We start from the raw sequence: 23,010 nt of genomic DNA on the forward strand, positions 1-23,010 counted from the left end.
CTTCTGTGAATACCCTGTGGTGTTAGTTTCTTATTTTTGCTGTTAGTTCCGCCAGCTCTGCATAATTCATTAGCTTTGAAATCCATTCTTCTTTGGTTGGTGTTTTCTTTCCAGATTTTCACGTGCAAGATAATTGCATTCATAAACAAGTTAATTTTTTATGCTTTCTGTTGTGTTGCCTCTTAGCTCATCTTGTACAGTGGTGCCCCGCAAGACGAATGCCTCGCAAGACGGAAAACCCGCTAGACGAAAGGGTTTTCCGTTTTTGAGTTGCTTCTCAGGACGAATTTCCCTATGGGCTTGTTTCGCAAGACGAAGATGTCTTGCGAGTCTTGAGATTTTTTTTTCCGCTCCCCCCCCCTTTATCTAAGCCGCTAAGCCTTTAATAGCCTTTTAGCAGCTAATCCGCTAAGCCGATAAGCCTTTAATAGCCGCTAAACCGCTAATAGCGCTAATCCGTTAAGCCGCTAATAGGGTTGCTTCGCAAGACGAAAAAACCGCTAGACGAAGACACTCGCGGAACGGATTAATTTCGTCTTGCGAGGCACCACTGTACATGATCTTGTATCTAAATAGTGCTATAGAAAGCCATAGAATGTGTTATGCATTTATATGCCACTTTTCCTCCAAGGAGCTCGCAGCGGGCTACGTGGATTTCCCCATCTCCATTTTATCTTCACAACACCCCTGTGAGAGGTTGCGTCTGGCCCAAAGTCACCCAGTGAGCTCCATGGCTGAGTGGAGGATTTGAACCCAGGTCTCTCAGACCCTAATCCCAACACTCTTAACTGCTACTCTGCACTGGTTCTCTGAAACAGTGCAGAGTAGCAGTTAGGATGTTGGACACTTCAGTGTCATTGAGCTGTGCCCTTTGTATTAGCTGGCCACAAGTGCTTGCAATTTGACTGAATGGGTTTTTGAAAAAAAAGAAAGGAAAAGATTTGGCTAAGGCAGCTCTGGCTCCATGGTTAATGCAGGATTATTCTTCATTCCCACCCCCTCGCCCTGCAAATCCCAAGCTATCTTGCTGCCTTGCAAAGTCTTAAGAAAAGCATCAGCCACTTATAAAAATGGTACACGCAGGAGTTTTTGAGCAAACCTTGCTCTTTGATAATAAAAAAAAAATTCTTTCTCCTTTTTGTATTTTTATATACATGTCCTCCTGAGTGGTTAACAAATTAAAATCTGCAAAACACAAATCCGGTCTGCGCAGAAACGATTGCTGCTACTGCTGCTGCAGCTGCACTATGGGCAGAGCTGAACGGCGAACTAGCATAAAGACGCATGGAGCAGCGTGAACACGGATAAAAACAGCGCTAAAACCCAGGGAGTGGGGAAATCCTAAAGAGGAGTCTTTCTGGGTGAGCTGTGCAGTTCACCAGCTTAACAGCACAGCAATTATTAGCGAAACCTGAAAGAGGAGGAGAAACAGAGTGGTCTGGTGTGTTGCCTTAGCGCTGCCAAGAGATTATGCTTGTGTGTTTCTGCCGTTGCAAAGATGTTCCCAGGCCTTTTTCCTGCTTATTCTTTGTATTGCTCTGATGCACACCCTCCCCTTATCTCTCTCTCACACACAAGACAGTACAAGGGCAAGTGGGAAAAGGGTCGTTGGCGATGTGGCCTACAGCGCAGCCAAGGAGAAGGCGGGTTACATCACCCCGGTCCCTGGAGGTGTCGGGCCAATGACGGTTGCCATGCTGATGCAGGTGTGTGGCCTTGGTTCGCGGAGAGAGCACACTGGTTGTACCTGTGGGAGGCGCATGGGCTGCGTTGCTCTCCCACAACCCCACCCTCAAAACTCTTGCTTTCCCCCAGAGCAGCTGCACATTATGTACGGGGGGGGGGGAGGAATGGTTGTGGGTGCTCTAGGGTGTTCTCTGTGTGTGTGTGTGTGTGTGTGTGTGTGTGTGTTTTTGTCCCACCTTTTGGCGTGAGCATAAATTGCAGAGGTGAGGGTGCAGCTGCTACCTATGAATGCATGCTTGTAAATGTTAAATAATGGGATAATAATAATAATAATAATAATAATAATAATTTATTATTTATACCCCGCCCATCTGGCTGGGCTTCCCCAGCCACTCTGGGCGGCTTCCAAAAAAATATTAAAATAATGTAATACATCAAACATTAAAAGCTTCCCTAAACAGGGCTGCCTTCATTCTATTTGACTTTAGGAGACATCAGAAGGCAGCTCTGTATAAGGAAGTTTTTAATGTTTGATGTTTTGTTGTGTTTGTCATATTTTGTTGGGAGCCGGCCAGAGTGTCTGGGGCAACCTAGTCAGATGGGCTGTGTGTTGTTGTTATTATTATTATTATTATTATTATTATTATTATTATTTGATGGGGCTGCATGTCTCCACTGTATGTCTGTGTTTTTCATCTGCCATTAGCCATGACGGCCCCCATATGTTAGTTGATTCTTAAAAAACTTGTTTGTGATAGTTTTGTAACATTGTAAGCTGCTTGTATGTCCATCTCTGTTGCATGAAGAGCTATATAAATTGCCGGAATAAATAGCAACCTCCAGTATTTCTGATCACTGTGCCTCTAAATCAGGGGCATGTTGGAGTCTGTCATCTATTATCCTTGACCATTGGACATGCTGGCTACAGACGACAGGAGTCCAATAGCATCTGAAGGGCCACAGGCTCTCAAAATATAAACCACGGTGATGATTTAACCTTTGTATTCTGGCTTTCTGCTGATGTAATCAGAGTGTCTGACAGCAGAGATCAGAAACGATAATCCTAAAATGCAGCAACTAATACTGTAAACAGTTAGGGTCCTTTGTTTTATATCCTGCTTTTTTGCGGGGGGCGGGTAATCTAAAATTGGCTTCAAGGGCAACAGAAATAATAATCGGCCTTCCCCCAAAACCTACCCAAGCAACCAGGTTGTAATGAAGATGTTAGAATGAGGCAGGGGATGGGGGTGTTGAGGCCGGGCTTCCTAGAGAGTGCATTCCGTAACAGCAGTGCCACAACCAAAAAGGCCCTGCAGCTTGTACCCATCTGCGTAACAATGAATGATGGAGGTTCTTGGCCGGGGGCGGAAGTCCTTTGTTGCTGCAGCCGGAGGAGCCAGATGCCTGTGGAAAGCCTGCAAGAGGGACTTGAGTGCAACTGCACTCTCCCTGGCTCCCAGCAGGTAGTATTCAGAGGGAGAACACAGCAATTGCGGCCAGTAGTCTTGCCAGGTGTGTGCTGGGCTCCTGTTCTGTCTTGCCTATGACATTATTGACTGACCTGCTGGAACGTTTTGTGTGACAGACCTTTCCTTGGTTCGCTTCTTTCTTTTTCAATACGAATTTAGAGCACTGTAGAAAGTGCGCAACGCTTTCTGGAGAAATATCAGCCTGGCAAGTGGAATATTCAGTATAACCAGCTGATCCCTAGAACGCCTGTTCCAAGGTAAGGAACATCTTATGGCTGGAAGGCCATTGATAGAGATTATTTCATTCTGGTTTTTGCCTGAATTTATATGGGGGGGGTGTGTTGGGGCATGGGATAGGGGGTGTTGTTTTTATTAAGTCTTTGTAGAGGTCCAGCATGTTCTCTCCACTACTCACAGCAAAATGGGGTGATAGAAACTTGGAACTGATGGAATATATTTCTGTGGTCTGCAAATGGGTGATGCAATTGATTTTTGTTGAATTTGCAGGGAACAGCTTTTTTATAATAATAAAAAAATAATCTAGGTGGTTGTTGTTTTAAAACAAGGTCTACCTTCCCCCAATCTGGGGAAGATCATGTGGATCTTAATCTCAGGGTTGTGCATTTGAGCTCCACATTGAGCAGAGTAAAAGTAAAGGGACCCCTGACCATTAGGTCCAGTCATGACCGACTCTGGGGTTGCGGCGCTCATCTCGCTTTATTGGCCAAGGGAGCCGGCGTACAGCTTCCGGGTCATGTGGCCAGCATGACTAAGCCGCTTCTGGCAAAACCAGAGCAGCGCACGGAAATGCCGTTTACCTTCCCGCCGGAGCGGTACCTATTTATCTACTTGCACTTTGGCATGCTTTCGAACTGCTAGGATGGCTAGGATGGCAGGGACCAAGCAACGGGAGCTCACCCCGACGCGGGGATTCAAACCACCGACCTTCTGATCGGCAAGTCCTAGGCTCTGTGGTTTAACCCACAGTGCCACCCACGTCCCTACATTGAGCAGAGAGAGCCTTGCAATTGCAGGGTGTGGTGGACCAGATGATCCTTGTATGATGCCTTCCAAGTCTGCAATTCTGTGGTTCTAGGAATATCTCCAGATGTTGTGGCTGGGACTGACAGGTGTTGTAGTTTTAAAGCAGCCGGAGGGCACCCAAGATGAGAGCTCGCTCTGGTCCATCCTTCTCCTGCTAATTTTCCAGCTTGCTAGGAGCCTTTCTTTTAGGCGAGCACTCAGAAACATGACTCTCCCTCCATACACACACAACTGTAGTGGGGAGAGGCAGGGTGGTGTTGTGATTAAAGTAGTGGGCTACAGCCTGGGAGGCCTGGGTTCGAATCCTCACTCGGCCATGAACTTCACTGGGCCAGCGATCTATAACTCAGCATTAAAGCAGCTTCCTATAGTCCTGCGTATCGTCTCTCCGTAGAACTCTTCCTCACCGCCCTCTTGTTGACTTTCAGCGACATCGAAGTATCCCGGTCCTGCTTCCCCAAGCCCATCGGCCAGCTGGCCAAGGAGATCGGTCTGCTCTCAGATGAGGTGCAACTCTACGGCCAGTGCAAGGCCAAGATTTCGCTGTCGGCGCTGAAGCGCCTGAAGGACCAGCCCGATGGCAGATACGTTGTCGTAACGGGGTAGGTTTCATGGGTCCGTTTCTGCTACTCTGGTCGGCTCGTAGCCTTTTTCAGTTGGGGACATTGGGGAGCAGCCTGCCAGGTGGGGTGGAACCAGCCAGTGGCGTAACATGGGTTTCCAGTGCCCGGGGCTGCTTGGAGCTGGGTGGGTGGGAGAGAGGGATGGAAACAGACAGAGTATGCATTCACGTTCAGCTGCCTAAAGGTGTCCGTGTCACTCAGGAGTATTTCAGCCACTGTGATAAGAAAAGAAGAGTCGTTCGCTGGAAGTGCATGTCGGGATCTCCGCTCGGCCAAGCTGATAAAGCTCATCTTCCTCCGACTGCTTCGGAATCGCCCCCGATGAATAATTAACGACCTGAGCCTTTGATGAGGCCTCAGGCACGTTCCCCCATTCAGCAGAGAATCCAAAACAGCACGCGGAAGTGATGAGATTTATGGCTACATGCTATGCTTTATTACTAAGCTACGCGGAGAGCAAAGAAAAATACATCCTCTGTCTGTGAGAGCAGAGAGCAACTGAACAACAAAGGAACAGGAAACCAGTAACGTCACATCCGTCTCCCTTCTCCCGTGAGACTTCCAACAGCCTGGGATGTCTCTGGAATGTAAACAGAGCCTTGTGACTCTAAGCAGCTGCTCAGTGGCAAAACAGAAACTAACAGTGCACAGCTGTGTTGAGGCAGCTCTGGGTGCTGAAATTATACACCCTAAACAATTTTGTGCCCAGGGCAGCTGCCCCGTGGCCCTAACCATGCTATGCCACTGGCTGGAGCCACTGCACTGACTTCCCGGGAGGCAGGTGGTGGTTGTTTGCTGGGAGGGGCAGAGGTGAGGCAGCACGAGATCGGCATCGTGGCCGTCCTGTGATTTGCTGGACCCCAAAGAGCTTGTCTTGAGCTTTGAATACCAGCGCTAAGGGTGCATGCAGGAGATCACCTTGTTCATAGCCTGTCGGCTTTGCTCAAAGGAAACGGGTGCATTTTCCCAATGCCTTCAGGTTTTTTTGTTTTGTTTTTTTGCATTTCAGTATAACGCCCACACCCCTGGGAGAAGGGAAAAGCACCACAACAGTGGGACTGGTTCAAGCGCTGGGAGCATACCTTGGTCGGAATGCCTTTGCCTGCGTTCGGCAGCCTTCACAAGGACCCACGTTTGGAATTAAAGGTACGTAAAGGTGGGCCGTGGGCCTGATCCAGCAGCCTCTTCTTATGTCCAGGGTGCACCTGGAGATGCTGGGGGGGGGGTTGAACCTGGAATCTTCTGCATTCAAGGCAGATGCACGGCCACAAGCTATATCCCTTCCCAGAACATTACAGTGGTACCTCGGGTTAAGTACTTAATTCGTTCCGGAGGTCCGTTCTTAACCTGAAACTGTTCTTAACCTGAAGCACCACTTTAGCTAATGGGGCCTCCCGCTGCCACTGCACCGCCGAAGGCTGATTTCTGTTCTTATCCTGAAGCAAAGTTCTTAACCTGAAGCACTATTTCTGGCTTAGCGGAGTCTGTAACCTGAAGCATATGTAACCCGAGGTACCACTGTACTGAAAATATTGTTTCCGGTATCAGTAATTTGGACTTAAAAGTTATGAGATAACACAAGACAACTTACAGATAAGCACATGATCTACTTTCATCTCTGGTAATCGGATGCAGGAGGTTTTCGGGCAAGCCCTTTTTTTGACACCCATCACTGCTCAGAGAAGTTTGTCGGTTTTAGAAGCCTGTGCATCCTCTTCGTAATCTAAAGATGCTCACACTTTTAAGAAATTTAAAGAATATCTAGCTAAATATTGTAATATAAGATAAATAGAAAATTATTGGAAGTAATAAATAGGCTTAGGGATAGAGTAAGAATATGTGGTAGTAAATATTAAGCATTAGAATATTAATAAAAGAGAAGAGGTTAGTAAATGAAAGGAGTTAATATTATTAGAAATATGAATTTGGAGAACTGTTAAACAGGTGATATAATGAAATTCAGAGAGGGGATTTGAGGAAGTCAGTTATCAATGTAATGAAAATTAGGGATTTGAAGTAATAGTTCTTTTTTGTGTTTTTTTCTCTTTTTCTCTGTTGTGTGTTTTCTTTTTCTTTCTGTGATAAATGTGAAAATCAATAAAAAAATAAAATAAAGATGCTCACGCTTTTTGCAAGCGCGGTCTGATGAATGGCATCCTTTCTTTTATACAGGTGGTGCGGCTGGAGGTGGATATTCTCAGGTTATTCCTATGGAGGAGGTAACTTGATTCCTTAATTTACGACTGCATTTGAAACAAAATGGTTGATGTGGGATTAGCTCAGTCAGTAGAGCACGAGACTCTTAATCTCAGGGTCGTGGGTTTGAGCCCCACATTGGGCGAAATATTCCTGCATTGCAAGGGGTTGGAACTTGTGGTTCCTTCCAACTCTACAATTCTGTGATTCTGTGTTTAAAGCAGGGCTGGGAAACCTTTGGGAAGCCTGTAGTGATTGAAGGAACTTTTTCTACGATACCCACTTCCCTGGATCTCTGGAAATTTTGCAGTGTGACATCAAGAGACGGCTCTTGTCTCTTACCTATCAGAGAGCAACTTTCTAACCTCGCCTGTAGGAACATTGCTAATAATAATAATAATAACAATAATTTATTATTTATACCCTGCCCATCTGGCTGAGTTTCCCCAGCCACTCTGGGTGGCTTCCAATCTAGTGTTAAAAACAATACAGCATTAAATATTAAAAACTTCCCTAAACAGGGCTGCCTTCAGATGTCTTTTAAAAATAGGATAGCTGCTTATTTCCTTCACATCTGAAGGGAGGGTGTTCCACAGGGCGTGCGCCACTACCAAGAAGGCCCTCTGTCTGGTTCCCTGTAACCTCACTTTTCGCAATGAGGGAACCGCCAGAAGGCCCTCAGAGCTGGACCTCAGTGTCCAGGCTGAACGATGGGGGTGGAGACGCTCCTTGACGCATACAGGACCATTTAGGGCTTTAAAGGTCAGCACCAACACTTTGAATTGTGCTCAGAAATGTACTGGGAGCCTGTGCAGGTCTTTCAAGACCGGTGTTATGTGGTCCCAGCAGTCATTCCCAGTCAGTAGTCCAGCTGCCGCATTCTGGATTAATTGCAGTTTCTGGGTCACCTTCAAAGGTAGAGCGCCATGCAGTAGTCCAAGCGGAAGATAACTAGAGCATGCACCACTTTGGCGAGACAGTCCGCAGGCAGGTAGGGTCTCAGCCTGCGTACCAGGTGGAGCTGGTAGACAGCTGCCCTGGACACAGAATTAACCTGTGCCTCCGTGGAATAAGATTAAGATTAAGATTAAGATTAAGATTAAGATAAATTTATTGTCATTGTCTGTATATACACAGTATACACAACAACGAAAATCAAACACCCACCCAAAGACCGGGTTCACATACACATTTGCACGTATCTCCAACACTCTCATCCTATTCAGACATAATCTATAAAAACATATCATACTCCAGAATGTAACATAACCTATTAAAAGCATAACATAACCTAAAAACCTGTCTCATTCCTTCCTACTCCCTACTTGCTATTTCTTGCAACTGGCCCTGAGATCATTATTTAGTGCAATCAGAGCTCTTGGATAGAAACTATTCAGAAGGCGTGTGGTTCGTGTTTTCATTGTCCTATATCTTCTGCCCGAAGGCAACAGTTCAAAGAAGTTGTGAGCAGGATGGGTGGGATCTCTCAGGATATTGTGTGACTTCTTCAAGGTGCGAGACGTGAAGATCTCATCCAGGGTTGGTAGTTGGAGCCCAATAACATTCTGGGCAATTTTAATTATTCTCTGTAAAGCTTTTTTATCCGTTTCAGAGCTGCTCCCATACCACGATAATATACTATAGGTTAAGACACTCTCGATGGTACTGTGATAATAGGACAGAAGTAGGTGCTGAGATAGATTCAGTCCCCTGAGCATTCTCAGGAAATACAACCTCCCCTGCACCTTCCTCACAACCATATTAATATTTGCAGTCCATGAGAGGTCCTCAGAGATGTAAATGCCCAGGTATTTAAAACTACCAACCCTCTCCACCTCCTCGCCATTTATGTGCAATGGTAAAAATACACTTTTCTTTCTCCTAAAGTCAATTATGAGTTCTTTGGTTTTTTTGGTGTTAATATTTCCCTCTCCAGCTCATAGTCCTGTTTTGGGACTTGCTGGGCTTTAACAGAGGATTTGAGGTTGTTGTTGAGGTCCTCTCCACCCCAATCCAATTTGTCTCCCCCTTTTTGTCATGGGTATTCTACTCAATATTGATCCAGGGTAGATTCCATTGTATAGTTAGCAGAGTAAAAAACTTAAACATGTTGCAAGATTCCAAAAAAAAATAGACCAGAGGCAATTGTATTTCATCCGGCAGAGCTTTACTGCCACTGAAGGCAAATGAGCATAATGGTCACAAATCCAATACATTCAGGATTGGCCCTGTCCATAAGAAATCCAATTGCAGCAGATTTAACTTAAACTTGCAATAACTTATAATAAGTCTGAATCTTAACACTAAGCATACTATGTACAGTCATACCTCATGTTACGTCCGCTTCATGTTACGTTCTTTCAGGTTACGTCCCGCGGTGACCTGGAAGTACCGGAAAGGGTTACTTCCAGGTTTTGCCACGCGCATGTGCAGAAGCGGCGAATCACAACCCACGTGTGCGCAGACGCGCCGCTGCAAGTTGTGCTCTTTTCATGTTGTGAACGAGCCTCCGGAACAGATCCCGTTCACAACCAGAGGTACCACTGTTCAGAACACCACACCAGAAGGAAAGAGAGATAGAAAGAGAAAGTGTGAAACCCAGGCTCCTTCTGGCCTATTTTTATAGTCAGCAATGACCTTGACTGAAAGAGATAACAGAACTAGTTTAAACTAGCTGCACTCAGCTTCTCGGAAGGAATAACCCAAACATCGTGAACCTTCTTTCACACAGAGAAGCTTCCAGAACCCTCTTGAATTAATTAGAATGGGAAAGATCTCAACACATCAGATCAGTACTTTCTGCACTAAGAAATGCAAACTGACATTTTCCGTCCTCTCTAGTTCAATCTCCACCTCACTGGCGACATCCACGCCATTACTGCAGCCAATAACCTGGTCGCTGCCGCTATTGATGCCCGCATCTTCCACGAGGCCACGCAGTCTGATCAGGTAACATGGTGCAATTTATCTTTTCCCCTGTAGTGTGTGTGTGTGTGTGTGTGTGTGTGTGTGTGTGTGTGACTTGTTGAGTGCCCTGCAGCCGCTTATGAAGTGCCTTTGCTCCTTAAGGCTCTCTATTCCCGATTGGTCCCTTCTGTTGACGGCGCCAGGAAGTTCTCCAACGTCCAGATCCAGAGATTGCGGGTGAGTTTGCAGAGCCTATTCCGGTAACAAATTTCCAGGTCCCTTCCGTGTGGATGTTTCATGGACTATATACTCAGGGATGTGACCATCTTGCATGTTCGCAAGCATAGAATTAGGTGCAAAGCCCAGAATCCTTTTATTATAAAAACTTGTACTGAAAACAGCAAAGCATAAAAAAATACCCAGGCAAACAGGAGGCAAAAAATGCAAGGTCAGGTATCTGGCAAATGTATGCAAAGAGTAATGTGAGGACTTGCCTTAGACATTCAGAAAACAATTACAAAATCAAGAAGTCACACAAAGGACTAATCAAGAACACTTAATGAAGTCATATGTGTGCATCAGTGTTGTCAGGTAGGCCATCAGGAGCCAGCAGACAGTTGCAAAACCCAGAATCTTGGCCCTGTAATTTATGAGATTTGCACCCAAGCAAAGTGTGATATACTATGCCAGCCCTCACCAGTGCCCTCCAGCTGTTTTGGTGGATAGTCTGAAAGAGCTGGAGGGCACCAAGTTGGAGAAGGCTGATTTGTACAAGTCCTCTCTATTTCTTCAGGAAAATCTGGCTCTACATTATATATCTTCTTTCAGATTAGGCCCCTGTTCAAGTTAGCTAGGCAGGAAACACACTTAGGACCCATATCTATAGCTGGCCCATTGAAGCTGAAATTCTGGCTTTAAAAAAATTCTGTCACTTACATCATTCCTGGTTTGCACAGGATGCTAAGCCATGGCTTAGACAAACCATGGTTCAGAGTTATGTGCAAACCATGCTTTTTCACATTTCTTCTTGGCAGGTTTCAAGTTTCAGCCTAGGTTTTTAGACGCTGCTCTCCCTTTATTTATTTATTTTGCTTTAAGAACGATTCCCCCCCTCCAAAATGAACTTGCTCATTTCCTGTAACTACCCACCATCTTATTTCTCTCCCCCTCCTTTCGTTCTTCCTCAGAGATTGCATATTGAGAAAACAGACCCAAGGGCTTTGACGGATGATGAAATAAACAAATTTGTGAGATTGGATATTGATCCAGGCAGCATAACATGGCAAAGAGGTATTGGCGCAAAAATAACCCACAGTGGGCAAAGTAGAAAGATGTTTAGAAAGGTGGGGGAGTTTGAGCTTTTGTTTTTGTGTGTATACAAAAAAAATGGTTTAAGGTTTAGACTTAGAGATTCCTGCTTATCTCCCTCCACTGCCTGTCCCCATCCCAGAGCCTTCAATGTTAGCCAAAATCCGATTGCACACAGATTATAGATAGTTTTGATCCTCCGCTTCCTGTGTAGCAGAACTGTCCATCCTCCAAGGAGACGGCCGTTGCTTCTCTGCATGAGTCATTGCTCTGGGCTTGCCGAATTCCAGTCAGGAACACCCCCAGAATTGCTGGGCCTTTACAGAGTTATTGATAGGGCTGGCTCAAGATTTGAGGAGGGCCCTGTGCAATATCCCCTCTGCTGGGCTTATCTGGTAGCAGGAAGTGGCCGGCAGAGATGTTCCGGTCAGCACAGGGTTTCGGAGCTACCATTTAATTTGATTTTCTTGGCAGGCTAGCCGCACGGACGCTGCTGGGCAGCTCTCAAGATGTAGCTGCTCAGCACTGATTGGAACGCTTGGGGGAAGTTTTTTGAGAGGGAGAGGGCTGTCTTTGTGTGCCTGTGTGTGTGTTCCTGCATGTGTTTGAGTGTGTGCACGTATGAATAGGCATTCACCTTTCAGCAGCTTTTCTGAGCTAATGGGGTAGGCAACCTAAGGCCCAGGGGCCAGATGCGGCCCTATCACCTTCTCAATCCGGCCCATGGGTAGTCCGGGAATCAGCATGTTTTTACATGAGTAGAATGTGTGCTTTTATTTAAAATGCATCTCTGGGTTATTTGTGGGGCATAGGAATTCGTTCAGTTTCCCCCCCCCCCCCAAAAAAATAGTCTGGCCCACCACATGGTCTGAGGGACGGTGAACTGGCCCACAGCTGAAAATGGTTGCTGGCCCCTGCTAGCCCCCCCCCCAAAAAGCCTGCCTAAAATGCCCATGTCACAGGGTCCTTTTTAACCTGCTTTCACTCATCCATCCATTCATTCTCTCCTTCCCTCCCTCTCCTCGCTTTCCCTTGCTCAGTGATGGACACAAATGACAGGTTTCTGCGGAAGATCACTATTGGGCAGTCTCCAACCGAAAAGGGGTTCTCACGCACAGTAAGTGCCCTTTCCTCTCTCATTCCGAGATGCTTTCTTATTGTGAGGGTGGTGGTGGGGAACTGGCTGGTCTTTGAACAATAGCATCTTACCCTCCCTTAGCAACTGGGTTGACCTTAAGCTAAGAGGTGTTGGGGTTTTTCTTTCCCCACTGAGTGTTTTTCTACAGATGATGTGCATGAGAACATAAAAGTGTGTGGGGGGGGTGATAATATGTACCTGGTGCTAAATTGTTCTGAGGGGCTGGCTTTTCCACCCACCGTGTTTTGGAGTACCTTGGTAATCAAACAGCTTGGCTGCCAAACAAATCTGCTCCTGAACGCTGCAAACCCAGAAATGAGTACAGTGGTACCTCTGGATGTGAACGGGATCCGTTCCGGAGCCCCGTTCGCATCCTGAGTAGAACGCAACCCGCGACTGTGCGTCTGTGCATCATGACTCGCCGCTTCTGCACATGTGCGTGACCTCATTTTGAGCGTTTGCACATGCACGAGTGGCGAAACCCGGAAGTAACGCGTTCCGTTACTTCCGGGTCGCCACAGAGCATAACCTGAAAATGCTCAACCTGAAGCATATTTAACCCAAGGTATGACTGTATTCTTGGGACGTGGGTGGCGCTGTGGGTTAAACCACAGAGTCTAGGACTTGCCGATCAGAAGGTCGGCGGTTCAAATCCCCGCGACGGGGTGAGCTCCCATCACTCAGTCCCTGCTCCTGCCAACCTAGCAGTTCGAAAGCACGTCAAAGTGCAAGTAGATAAATAGGTACCACTCCGGCGGGAAGGTAAACGACATTTCCGTGCGCTGCTCTGGTTCGCCAGAAGCGGCTTAGTCATGCTGGCCACATAACCTGGAAGCTGTACGCCGGCTCCTTTGGCCAATAAAGCGAGATGAGCGCCGCAACCCCAGAGTCGGCCACAACTAGATCTAATGGTCAGGGGTCCCTTTACCTTTACCTTTATGACTGTATTCTGGTTTGCAAACGTTTTCAGAAGCTGAACATCCAACACAGCTTCCACGGCTTCTGATTGAGTGCAGGAAGCTCCTGCAGCCAATTGGAAGCCGCACCTTGGTTTTCGAACCATTTCAGGAGTTGAACAGACTCCCAGAACAGATTAAATTTGAGAACCAAGGAACCCCTGTAGTCTTCTCCATTTCAGACATCTAGTTTGCTTGACTCTGTGTTGTCTTTGGCATAAAAAATGGCACCTCTTCCAGCACAACCTTGCGCTATCTTTCCTGTGGAACAGGGGTAGTGGTTGGAAACCTTTTTCATCCCTTCTGGGGACGGCATGCGGGTGGTAGGTGGAGCCGGAGGCAAAATGTGGGTGGAGCAATAGAGGTGACTCTTACCTTACAACAGGTGACTTTCCAGCCGTACGAAAGTGAGAGGTAGACACCCGTCATTTATCTCTATTTTATTTATATATTTTGTTTCCCAAGATTTAGACACCGCTTGATTGTAATAAAACCTCAAAATGGTTTACGAAAACAACAACATTATCAGGGGTTGGGGGAACAGCTAAAAACAACGATTGGGAATATTTAAAAAAAGAAAAAGAAACACGGAATCGGCGATCAGCTAAAAACCAGATTAATTTGAACAACCATAGGCAACACGCGGCTAATAATGTGCTAACAAAATATTTACAAAATTATAATGTTTCACAATTCATAAACAGAAAATATGCAATGGAGTAATGAATCATCGGAGTCAAATAATGTTCACGAACAACGATAGAGAGCGTAGTTAGTCGGTATCAAAGAACCTGGAGATGAAGGCAAAATGCCTTTCAACAGTCACAGTCCTGCAAATGAGCAGTGATTGGTGCTCCGAACAAAGCGTAGAACAGTTTTTACTACACTTCTCGGTGATTGCTGATCCTTTGCTACTAGATGTACCTGTAGGGACAATTCATTTGCTGATGAAGAATTACCATTGAAACAGTTCATCATCCGGAAAAACGGTTCTGCACTGACTGTGACTGTTGTTGTTAGCAAATTATTAGCCGCGTGTTGCTTGTGGCTGTTCAGAGTTGTCTGTTTTGCAACACGGGGGATTTCCTTGGTTGTTTATTCAAAAACCAGATTAAAGCATACGTCAGCATTCTGCACACCTTAAACAAAGATGTTTTTAGCAAGCAGCAAAAAAAGTACAGTGAAGGAACTTGCCCAGTGTCAACAGGCAGGGAATTCCAAAGTGTGGTGCTGCCACACTAAAGATGGATTTTTTCCAGGAAAGCGAGAGGCGTTGTGGCAGTTCATGTTGGAAAATGCCCTGGGGTGCTCCTGCAGCCCCCGCACTCCAAGCATTCTCTGGTATGCGCAGCTCTGGAAAAGGCATTTCCCTTCTTCTCCAGTGTGCTCAGCGACGTATACCTGATGGCATATGCACACTAATCTTCTAGCATTGCACAGCAAGAAGTGTGAGACATCGTAGAGCTAATCTACGTATTTATTTACACACTATGTACAGACAAAGAATTATGGCGTCCTCTCTCATCAGCTCCGAGAGAGAACAGGACGAAGTAAAAGCAAAAGTACAGTCCCAACAGTACCCACAACGGAAGAGAGAGAAGGCTGTCTTCCGTTCCCACCTTCTTCCCAGACAGGCATGTGATTTACACCAATCACATCTGCAGCAACGGATGCATGAAATACTAACAGTTCAAGGATTCATTCCAGAAAGGCAAAAGCACTCAAGGAAGGTGTAGCTTTCAGATGTGGGTGACCTGGGAAGCGTCTTGGGGGCCAAGCAAAAAGGCCACATTGGCTCCTGAGTCTAATGCTTCTCTTGCCTGTTAACCACAGAAATCCATCTTGCCATCCAGGCAGACAAGAGGCACTCTTGCAGTTCAAGGCGAGAACCAGTGTGGTGTAGTGGTTAAGAGCGGTAGTCTCCTAATCTGGGGAACCGGGTTCGCTTCCCCGCTCCTCCACATGCAGCTGCTGGGTGACCTTGGGCCAGTCACACTTCTCTGAAGTCTCAGCCCCACTCACCTCACAGAGTGTTTGTTGTGGGGGAGGAAGGGAAAGGAGAATGTTAGCCGCTTTGAGACTCCTTCGGGTAGTGATAAAGCGGGATATCAAATCCAAACTCTTCTTCAAGGACACATTCCAGCCAGGCAAAAACACTTGAGGAGGGCAATGAACAGGGTCAAGGAGATGTGGCATGGAGAGAGTCCTGAGCGGGATGGAGAGGCTTGAGGTGACACATTCGTTCCCAAGGGTCTGAGGCTCCCCACCTTTGCCAGGGGTATCATAGAGTTGGAAGGGAGCCTATCATCTACTCCAAGCCCCTGCAATGCAGGAATAGGCAGTTGTCTCCTACTGGAATCAAACCTGCAACCTTGGCGTTATCAGCATCACACTCTAACCCAGAGCTTTCCAAACTGTGTGTCGCATCACGTTAACATGTCGGCTGCAGTGTGCAGGTGTGCCGTGCGAATGCTCCCTGCACTCCTCACGGGGCTGGAAAGGGGTTAGTTTAAACCTCTGGCTTGCTAGTAACACTGAAGTACCGTGTCGCAAAATGATGCATGTCTAAAAAGTGTGTCACCAGCATGACAAGTTTGCAAAGCTCTGCTAAGCAATTCAGCTACCCAGAGGTCAGGGGTTGAACAAAGTGTATGGGGTGAAAGAGGGGGGTCTTTGTTCCAGCCTTGCCCACTTTGGCCCTCCCCACCACCAGGGTAAAGGTAAAGGTACCCCTGCCCGTACGGGCCAGTCATGTCCGACTCTAGGGTTGTGCGCCCATCTCACTTAAGAGGCCGGGGGCCAGCGCTGTCCGGAGACACTTCCAGGTCACGTGGCCAGCGTGACGAAGCTGCTCTGGCGAGCCAGCACCAGCACAGCACACGGAAACGCCATTTACCTTCCCTCTATAAATCAGTACCTATTTATCTACTTGCACTTAGGGGTGCTTTCGAACTGCTAGGTGGGCAGGAGCTGGGACCGAAAGATGGGAGCTCACCCCGCCGCGGGGATTCGAACCGCCGACCATGCGATCGGCAAGCCCTAGGTGCTGAGGTTTTACCCACAGCGCCACCAGGGTGCCCAGATACAAAAGAAGGCAAAGCTCTGGGAATGTCAGTGGGTGTTGTTTGCAGGACAAGCTATCCCTGCTGAAATCCCCTCGTCTTATCTCAACCTCTGCAGTTTGCAGGAGCCCTGCCCATCCACCAGCATGCAGCCCCCAACTGCTTCCCTCCAAGGAAACAGGGCTGTTGCGAGGCAAGGAAGAGTACCCCACCCCACATCCCCACTATAGAGTTTGTATCTGGAGACAGTGGTTCTCCTTTAAAACAAAAAAATGCTGCTTGGGTTGAAAGGAGACTGTTTTTGGCCCTGTCCTTCCCTCCGGCAGGCTCAGTTCGACATCACGGTTGCCAGTGAAATCATGGCGGTCTTGGCTCTCACAGATGGCCTGGAGGACATGAGGCGTCGCCTAGCCAAAATGGTGGTGGCTTCCAGCAAGAACGGCGTTCCAATTACCACAGAAGATCTGGTACGTAGGCCGTAATCTTCCTCAGAAGACAAAACTTTGCCAAAACTGACCTTGATGGTGCAAGTTTCCCAGAAACCTCTGCCGGATTTAATTCTGGTTCAACTGTCTCTTGGATCTGGGTGTTGACCTCATAAACCTAAGCTGGCCCCAGGATAATTTAGAATGATAGAATTGTGGAGTGGGAAGGAACCCAAGGATCATCTTTTCCAGGGATAGACAACCTTGGCCTTCCAGATGTTTTGGGACTACAACTCCCATGATCCCTAGCTAACACGACCAGTAGTCAGGGATGATGGGAATTGTAGTCCCAAAACATCTGGAGGGCCGAGTTTGCCTATGCCTGATTCAGTCCAACCCCCTGCAGCGCAGGAACGAAGCAGAACCTGTGGAGCATCTTCTTCTTTGCGAGCCCCTTGTGATTCAGGTAGTCTGAGGAGGCCCTGCTCCAGAATCCCATTGTGTGCCTAAGGTAAATTGCCCTGGACACCAGCTTTAATTTACATTTTAAAATTAAAAATAGGGAGAAGTAGAGGCCTCGCACGCACCAAGGCTGGTCTCTTCGGCACTCGAGCACTATGCTTAGGATCCCAGAGGTAGATCGTACATGTGTGAAATTGCCCTACCTGTAATTATGGAATGGTGAGCATGGCATCCTCAATTGTGTTCATTTAGCATCCTATTTCTGTCAAGGTAGAATAGGGGGCTTCCTTGCGGTTCTTGGAGCATCCTAAACCTGAAGAAATTGGTCAGAACTGCCACCCAGGTAACTCTAAACACTTCTTTCTTTAGGGAGTTAGTGGTGCCCTGGCAGTTTTGATGAAAGATGCTATTGAGCCAAACCTCATGCAGACTCTAGAGGTAAGTGCATATCTTGTGCAAGCTTTGTGCTGTCAGTTGGAAATCGGAAAACCTACCTGCCCCCCCACCAAAAAAAATGCTGTGAGGCAGTGGTTCTCAAGAACATTTTGCACCTGACAGCCAATCACCCCCTCACGGTTTGCCTTGTTTGTTTGTTGTGTTTCCAAAGTGGTTTGCGATTAAAAAAACATTAACACAAACAAATGGGATAGCTCAGTCATGAGAACCTTAATCTATGAAATGGTAGAAAAATAATCTCAGGGTGGCATCAGCTGCCGATGGCACTAGATCCCTGGCCTGGATTTATCCTCTTCTGCCTGCCCCCAAGGGGGGGAAAATGGCTGGAGAAGGAGGGACAAAGGCTGCCTCAACGGATCTCCCAGGCCACTGGCGGTCCAGTCAGGAGCTGGTGGCTCTCTGCTGCTTGGCCTAGTCTCCCTAGCTTCTGCCTTACCTCAGAGCACACAGGTTGTAAATAGGGGTTGGTCTTCATGTTGCTTAAAATAGAAATTATATAGACCTGTCAAGGGCAACTGGCCATGATCAATAGAACCTCCCCATGCAGAGGCATGGAATACGAGTTACTGTGAGGAAAACAAGAGGAAGTGTTGTTTAACCAGAGGTGTTGTTGGAATCAGGATGCTAGCCTGGGATTCTTGCAAATTCTGCAGGCTCTTAATCCAGAGGCAAAGCTCTTGCTATTTAAAGTTAAGTACCGAAATATAACGCATCAAGAATGGATGTGGTTTACAGACTTGTCGCATTCCCAGAAGTTGTGGGGGTGGCCAAGAAAGGACTCTGAGCTATGAGGGAAGCCAGTTCCTAACAGGCAAGATTGCATCTTCTTCCCCTACCCTCAGCTAGCAGAGGTGGAGGTGGGGGGTTTGCCGTCTGCATTCCTGAAGGAGCCAGAAAGGTTTAAACTTCCTGGATCCTGCCCATTCTGTGCAGGGAAGGATTTGGCTTGAGAAGTGAGAGTTCCCTCCTCTCCTGTAGAACTGTTTGGGTTTGACAGGCACAGAAAGAGAGAGCCCCATTTCATTTTGCTTTCAATTTGTATACCATCTTTCTATATTACTATACACAAGACGGTTTGCAGCAACAAAATATACACACCTTATAATAATCTGATCCAGTGTAAAAAGGCGTAATGAAACATAACTTTAAAAATGAACGACTTATGTCATATAAAGTGATATTCACTGATGTGTTAGAATATAATAGAACACAACAAAATTAACTCTCAAATAATAATTAAATTCACTCTTAACAATTGCAATAAATATCGCTCAGCTTGGGGCGACACAGAAGGGACTGTGATGGGCTGATTTTTCTTGCTGATTTTCAGTTCTACCCAGTTTCCACTTTGTTGGGTTGCTTCACCAGAGACACTTGAAGTGCTGCAAGATTTTTAGAGCCCTAACACATGCTTACTCGCAAGCAAGTGCCATTGAGATCCATGGAATTTGCTTCTGAGTAAGTGTGCGTAGGGCTTGCCGATCAGAAGGTCGGCGGTTTGAATCCCCGCGACGGGGTGAGCTCCCGTTGCTCGGTCTCTGCTCCTGCCAATCTAGCAGTTCAAAAGCACGTCAAAGTGCAAGTAGATAAATAGGTACCGCTCTGGTGGGAAGGTAAATGGCGTTTCCGTGCGCTGCTCTGGTTCGCCAGAAGCAGCTTAGTCTTGCTGGCCACATGACCCGGAAGCTGTACACCGGCTCCCTCAGTCAATAAAGCGAGATGAGCGCCGCAACCCCAGAGTCGGCCACGACTGGACCTAATGGTCAGGGGTCCCTTTACCTTTTAAGTGTGTGTTGGGCTTGCAGCATTCCAGGTGGCAAAGCATCTTTTCTCCCTTTGCATTTCCTTCTTGCAGTTGCATTTCCCCCTTCTCTTCTCAGGGCAACCCTGTGTTTGTCCACGCCGGTCCATTTGCCAACATTGCCCATGGCAACTCATCCGTCCTGGCAGACAAGATTGCCCTAAAGCTCGTCGGCAAGGAAGGGTTTGTGGGTGAGTCTCTGTGCGCCATTTACTTACAGAATTCACGGCTGCAAGATGCAGTGGGTGGGGGAGCCTGTGGCCTTCCATAGGTTTCTGGACTACAACTCCCATGATCCCTGTTGGCCTCTCTAGCTGGGGATGATGGGAGTTGGAGTCCAGCAACATCTGCAGGGCCATGGGTTCCCTATCGTTGCTGTTGCACCGAAAAACATTTGTGAAATTGACCTAGTAGTTCAAGGAGGAATAGCTTTGTGAAGTTGTGTCCCCTTCCCCAAGTTTGTTTCCCATAATCATTTCAATGATTCCATGGCTTGTTTACTTGGGTGTAAGTCGTATTGAACACAGTGGGCTTTCTTCTGATTGGACATGCATAGAACTGCTATGGGTTTTTACAAGGCAATTCTTGTTTTTAAAAAATAAAATAAAAAGGCAGAGAGAAATTCAAGCCTAAAACAAAAGTCTTGTGTTGTTCAGAAAGGCTTGCAAGGAACAGCACGCTGTGAGTTCATCTATTTAACAAGCCTGCTTCAGTCACTGCCCTTTCTCTGGAGGTGTGTTTAACACTGCACCTCACGGATAAAATGAGATGCTTGAGGAACAAGCCGCCCACTCTGTAGAAGGGTGTATTTTTCTGCATATATTCAGCTGCTGTCCACTGAACTGGCAGCCCCCAGGGAATGGCAGTGGCTGTGTTTTCCACCGTATTCTCAAAGAGCACCTCAGAACAAGGCTTCATGGGGGAAACAAAATGGCTGCACCTCTGTTTCAAATCGCGCCAAAATAATTTTACCTCACCCCGGGATTATAGCCAGACAAAACAGCCGGTTTCAAAGTGGGTGAAGTGGCTGAGAAAATGGGCTTTGTCACTTTGGTTCACCCTTCCGGCTGCTATCATTTATTTATTTAGAATATTTACATGCAGGCTTTAAATCAGAAGTAACTGAGGCAGAGTGCAACATAAACTTCTTCTCTGACGATCGCTTGTAGCTGAGTAAGATTGTCTTCCGTTTGAGGACCTGGACATTCTCAGGGAAACCAAAATAATCTTGATTCCCAAAATGCAACACAATAACTTAAGACAATCCACTAAAACACATGAAACACCATGAGGGTTTGAAAATCTGCATCTTCCCAATCTAAGGAACAGGTTTTATTTCTAGGTGTTTTTTCCCCCCTTTTTTGCCAGTTATTTTTATTGATCTTCCGTAATTTTTATCGAAATTATTAAAATTTAAAAGCTGACTTCCAGCTCCACCCCCGACGTTCCTTCTTTTTCCCTCCCTCCATTGCTGCTCCAAATACATTTGCTTTCCCAACTTTCATTTCAATATTCAATAAAATCAAACATATTTAGTTATGCAATAATATTTCAACCTTTGTCCTTTCACATCGGCTGTACAAGTACCAATTTCTGCTTAAGACTTTTGTATATATTATTGTAGCCTATCCATAAAATAACCAGGTAGATAAATCCTCCTTTATCTGTCTATGATAATCATGAATCAATAATGACATATCGGTACTGTCAGGGCCTGCTCTGTATCCAGGGGGAGACCATTCCACAAGGAATGACTTTTGTGGGAGCCCACCTGGCTGCTTGGGGTCCCCAAACCAGAGGACATTTTGCATAAACTCTTTGACGCTGTTCCAGCTGGAGCAAGGACTTTGCATAGCTAGGAAAGAGGGAGGGCAATGAAGTGACTAGAGCAGGCATCCCCAAACCCAGCCCTCCAGCTGTTTTGGGACTACAGTTCCCATCATCCCTGTCCACTGGTCCTGTTAGCTAGGTGCAAACAAACAGCAGAAGTGCCAGGTCAGGTCTGCTGATGTGTTTGCACCATGCTGGCCACGTCGCTGCCTTGCCCCTCTCCCTCCAGGTGTGCTGCAGTGACTCAGGTGATGGAAGGCCAGGTAAGCTGAGCGCTAGGAGCCGAGAGACTCAATGGCTTGCCGGACCTCTGCTAGGAATGCCTTACCCTTTGTGGCATCGTCACTGCTCTGCCTCTCCTAGTTTGCTGCTGCTGCTTATTAATGCCATGCCTGCGGAGCTTCTGCTGGAGGTGTGTGAATAGAAAGGAAAGAGGAGTTATTAAAACCCTCTGGTTTTCATCCTTGGTGCGCATCTCTGGTTCAGTTGTGCTTCAGGCAGTTCCGTTTCCTCGTTTCGCTCTTGCCGTTTTGGAAAACTCTTGCATGTTTTCCAAAGCATGAATTCCTCCGAGTTGAACACTAGAGTGGATAGGGACGTGGGTGGTGCTGTGGGTTAAACCACAGAGCCTAGGACTTGCCGATCAGAAGGTTGGCAGTTCAAATCCCCGCGACGGGGTGAGCTCCCGTTGCTCAGTCCCTGCTCCTGCCAACCTAGCAGTTCGAAAACACGTCAAAGTGCACGTCAAAAAACACGTCAAAACGGCGTTTCTGTGCGTTGCTCTTGTTTGCCAGAAGCAGCTTAGTCGTGCTGGCCACATGACCCGGAAGCTGTATGCCGGCTCCCTTGGCCAGTAAAGCGAGATGCGCGCCACAACCCCAGAGTAGTCCGTGACTGGACCTAATGGTCAAGGGTCCCTTTACCTTTAAAACAAAACAAAAAACACTAGAGTGGATGGCTTAAGGACGGAGATTAAAATGAAAATGATGCTAATGCTGCCAAGCAAATAGAAAGGAGATTATACATAATATAACGCAGTGTTCTCCTTTTGTTCCGCCTGCAGTGACAGAAGCTGGCTTCGGAGCAGATATTGGCATGGAAAAGTTCTTTGACATCAAGTGCCGGTATTCTGGCCTGCAGCCCCATGTGGTCGTCTTGGTGGCTACTGTCCGAGCTCTGAAGATGCATGGTGGAGGACCTACGGTGAGTGGCGGCCTTTGCAATAGGGAAGCCCAGAGACCAATGCTTAAGTCATTTTAGTTCCCCCATTCTGGTGCCCTCCAGGTATTCTGGACCACATTGCCCATCAGCTCCAGCCAGCACGGCCATTAATACCTGTGGATATTATCCACATGTATGTTTTGATTTCTGAAGACTTAAAATTCAGGATAAATGAAGATACATACAGAGAGGTGATGGGACAGAAGGGACCTTTGGGAGAGACATACCAGAGTGGCTTTTCTCAGGGTGTGTGACTGACGAAGAGGGAAGCTCTCCCAGGTGAGAGCTGAGAGGTTTCACTTCTCTGTATGAGAATCAAAAATTAAGATATAATGGAGGGCTGTATATATACAACTCTGTGCTCTTTCTTTTCTCGTTTTCTCCCTTCATTTTCTGTATTGTTGTTGCTGTCATTTTAATAAGTAT

The 23,010-nt window shown here is 46.8% G+C and overlaps 1 protein-coding gene across 1 annotated transcript in view; it reads left to right on the plus strand.

Annotated features, from left to right (window-relative positions):
- Positions 1-23,010, plus strand: part of MTHFD1 (methylenetetrahydrofolate dehydrogenase, cyclohydrolase and formyltetrahydrofolate synthetase 1) — a 74,571-nt gene that overhangs the window by 24,961 nt on the left and 26,600 nt on the right. Inside the window, exons 9-21 of the mRNA XM_081023756.1 lie at positions 1,579-1,706; positions 3,315-3,412; positions 4,628-4,801; positions 5,832-5,968; positions 6,995-7,041; positions 9,860-9,967; positions 10,088-10,162; positions 11,113-11,215; positions 12,274-12,350; positions 16,716-16,856; positions 17,646-17,714; positions 19,613-19,724; positions 22,427-22,566. Of these exons, the coding sequence (XP_080879882.1) occupies positions 1,579-1,706; positions 3,315-3,412; positions 4,628-4,801; positions 5,832-5,968; positions 6,995-7,041; positions 9,860-9,967; positions 10,088-10,162; positions 11,113-11,215; positions 12,274-12,350; positions 16,716-16,856; positions 17,646-17,714; positions 19,613-19,724; positions 22,427-22,566 (1,409 nt within the window). The remainder of the gene's footprint in view (positions 1-1,578; positions 1,707-3,314; positions 3,413-4,627; positions 4,802-5,831; positions 5,969-6,994; positions 7,042-9,859; positions 9,968-10,087; positions 10,163-11,112; positions 11,216-12,273; positions 12,351-16,715; positions 16,857-17,645; positions 17,715-19,612; positions 19,725-22,426; positions 22,567-23,010) is intronic.

The sequence above is a fragment of the Podarcis pityusensis genome, assembly GCF_964106645.2.
Source record: "Podarcis pityusensis genome assembly, chromosome: 1".
Taxonomy (NCBI): Eukaryota; Metazoa; Chordata; class Lepidosauria; order Squamata; family Lacertidae; genus Podarcis; species Podarcis pityusensis.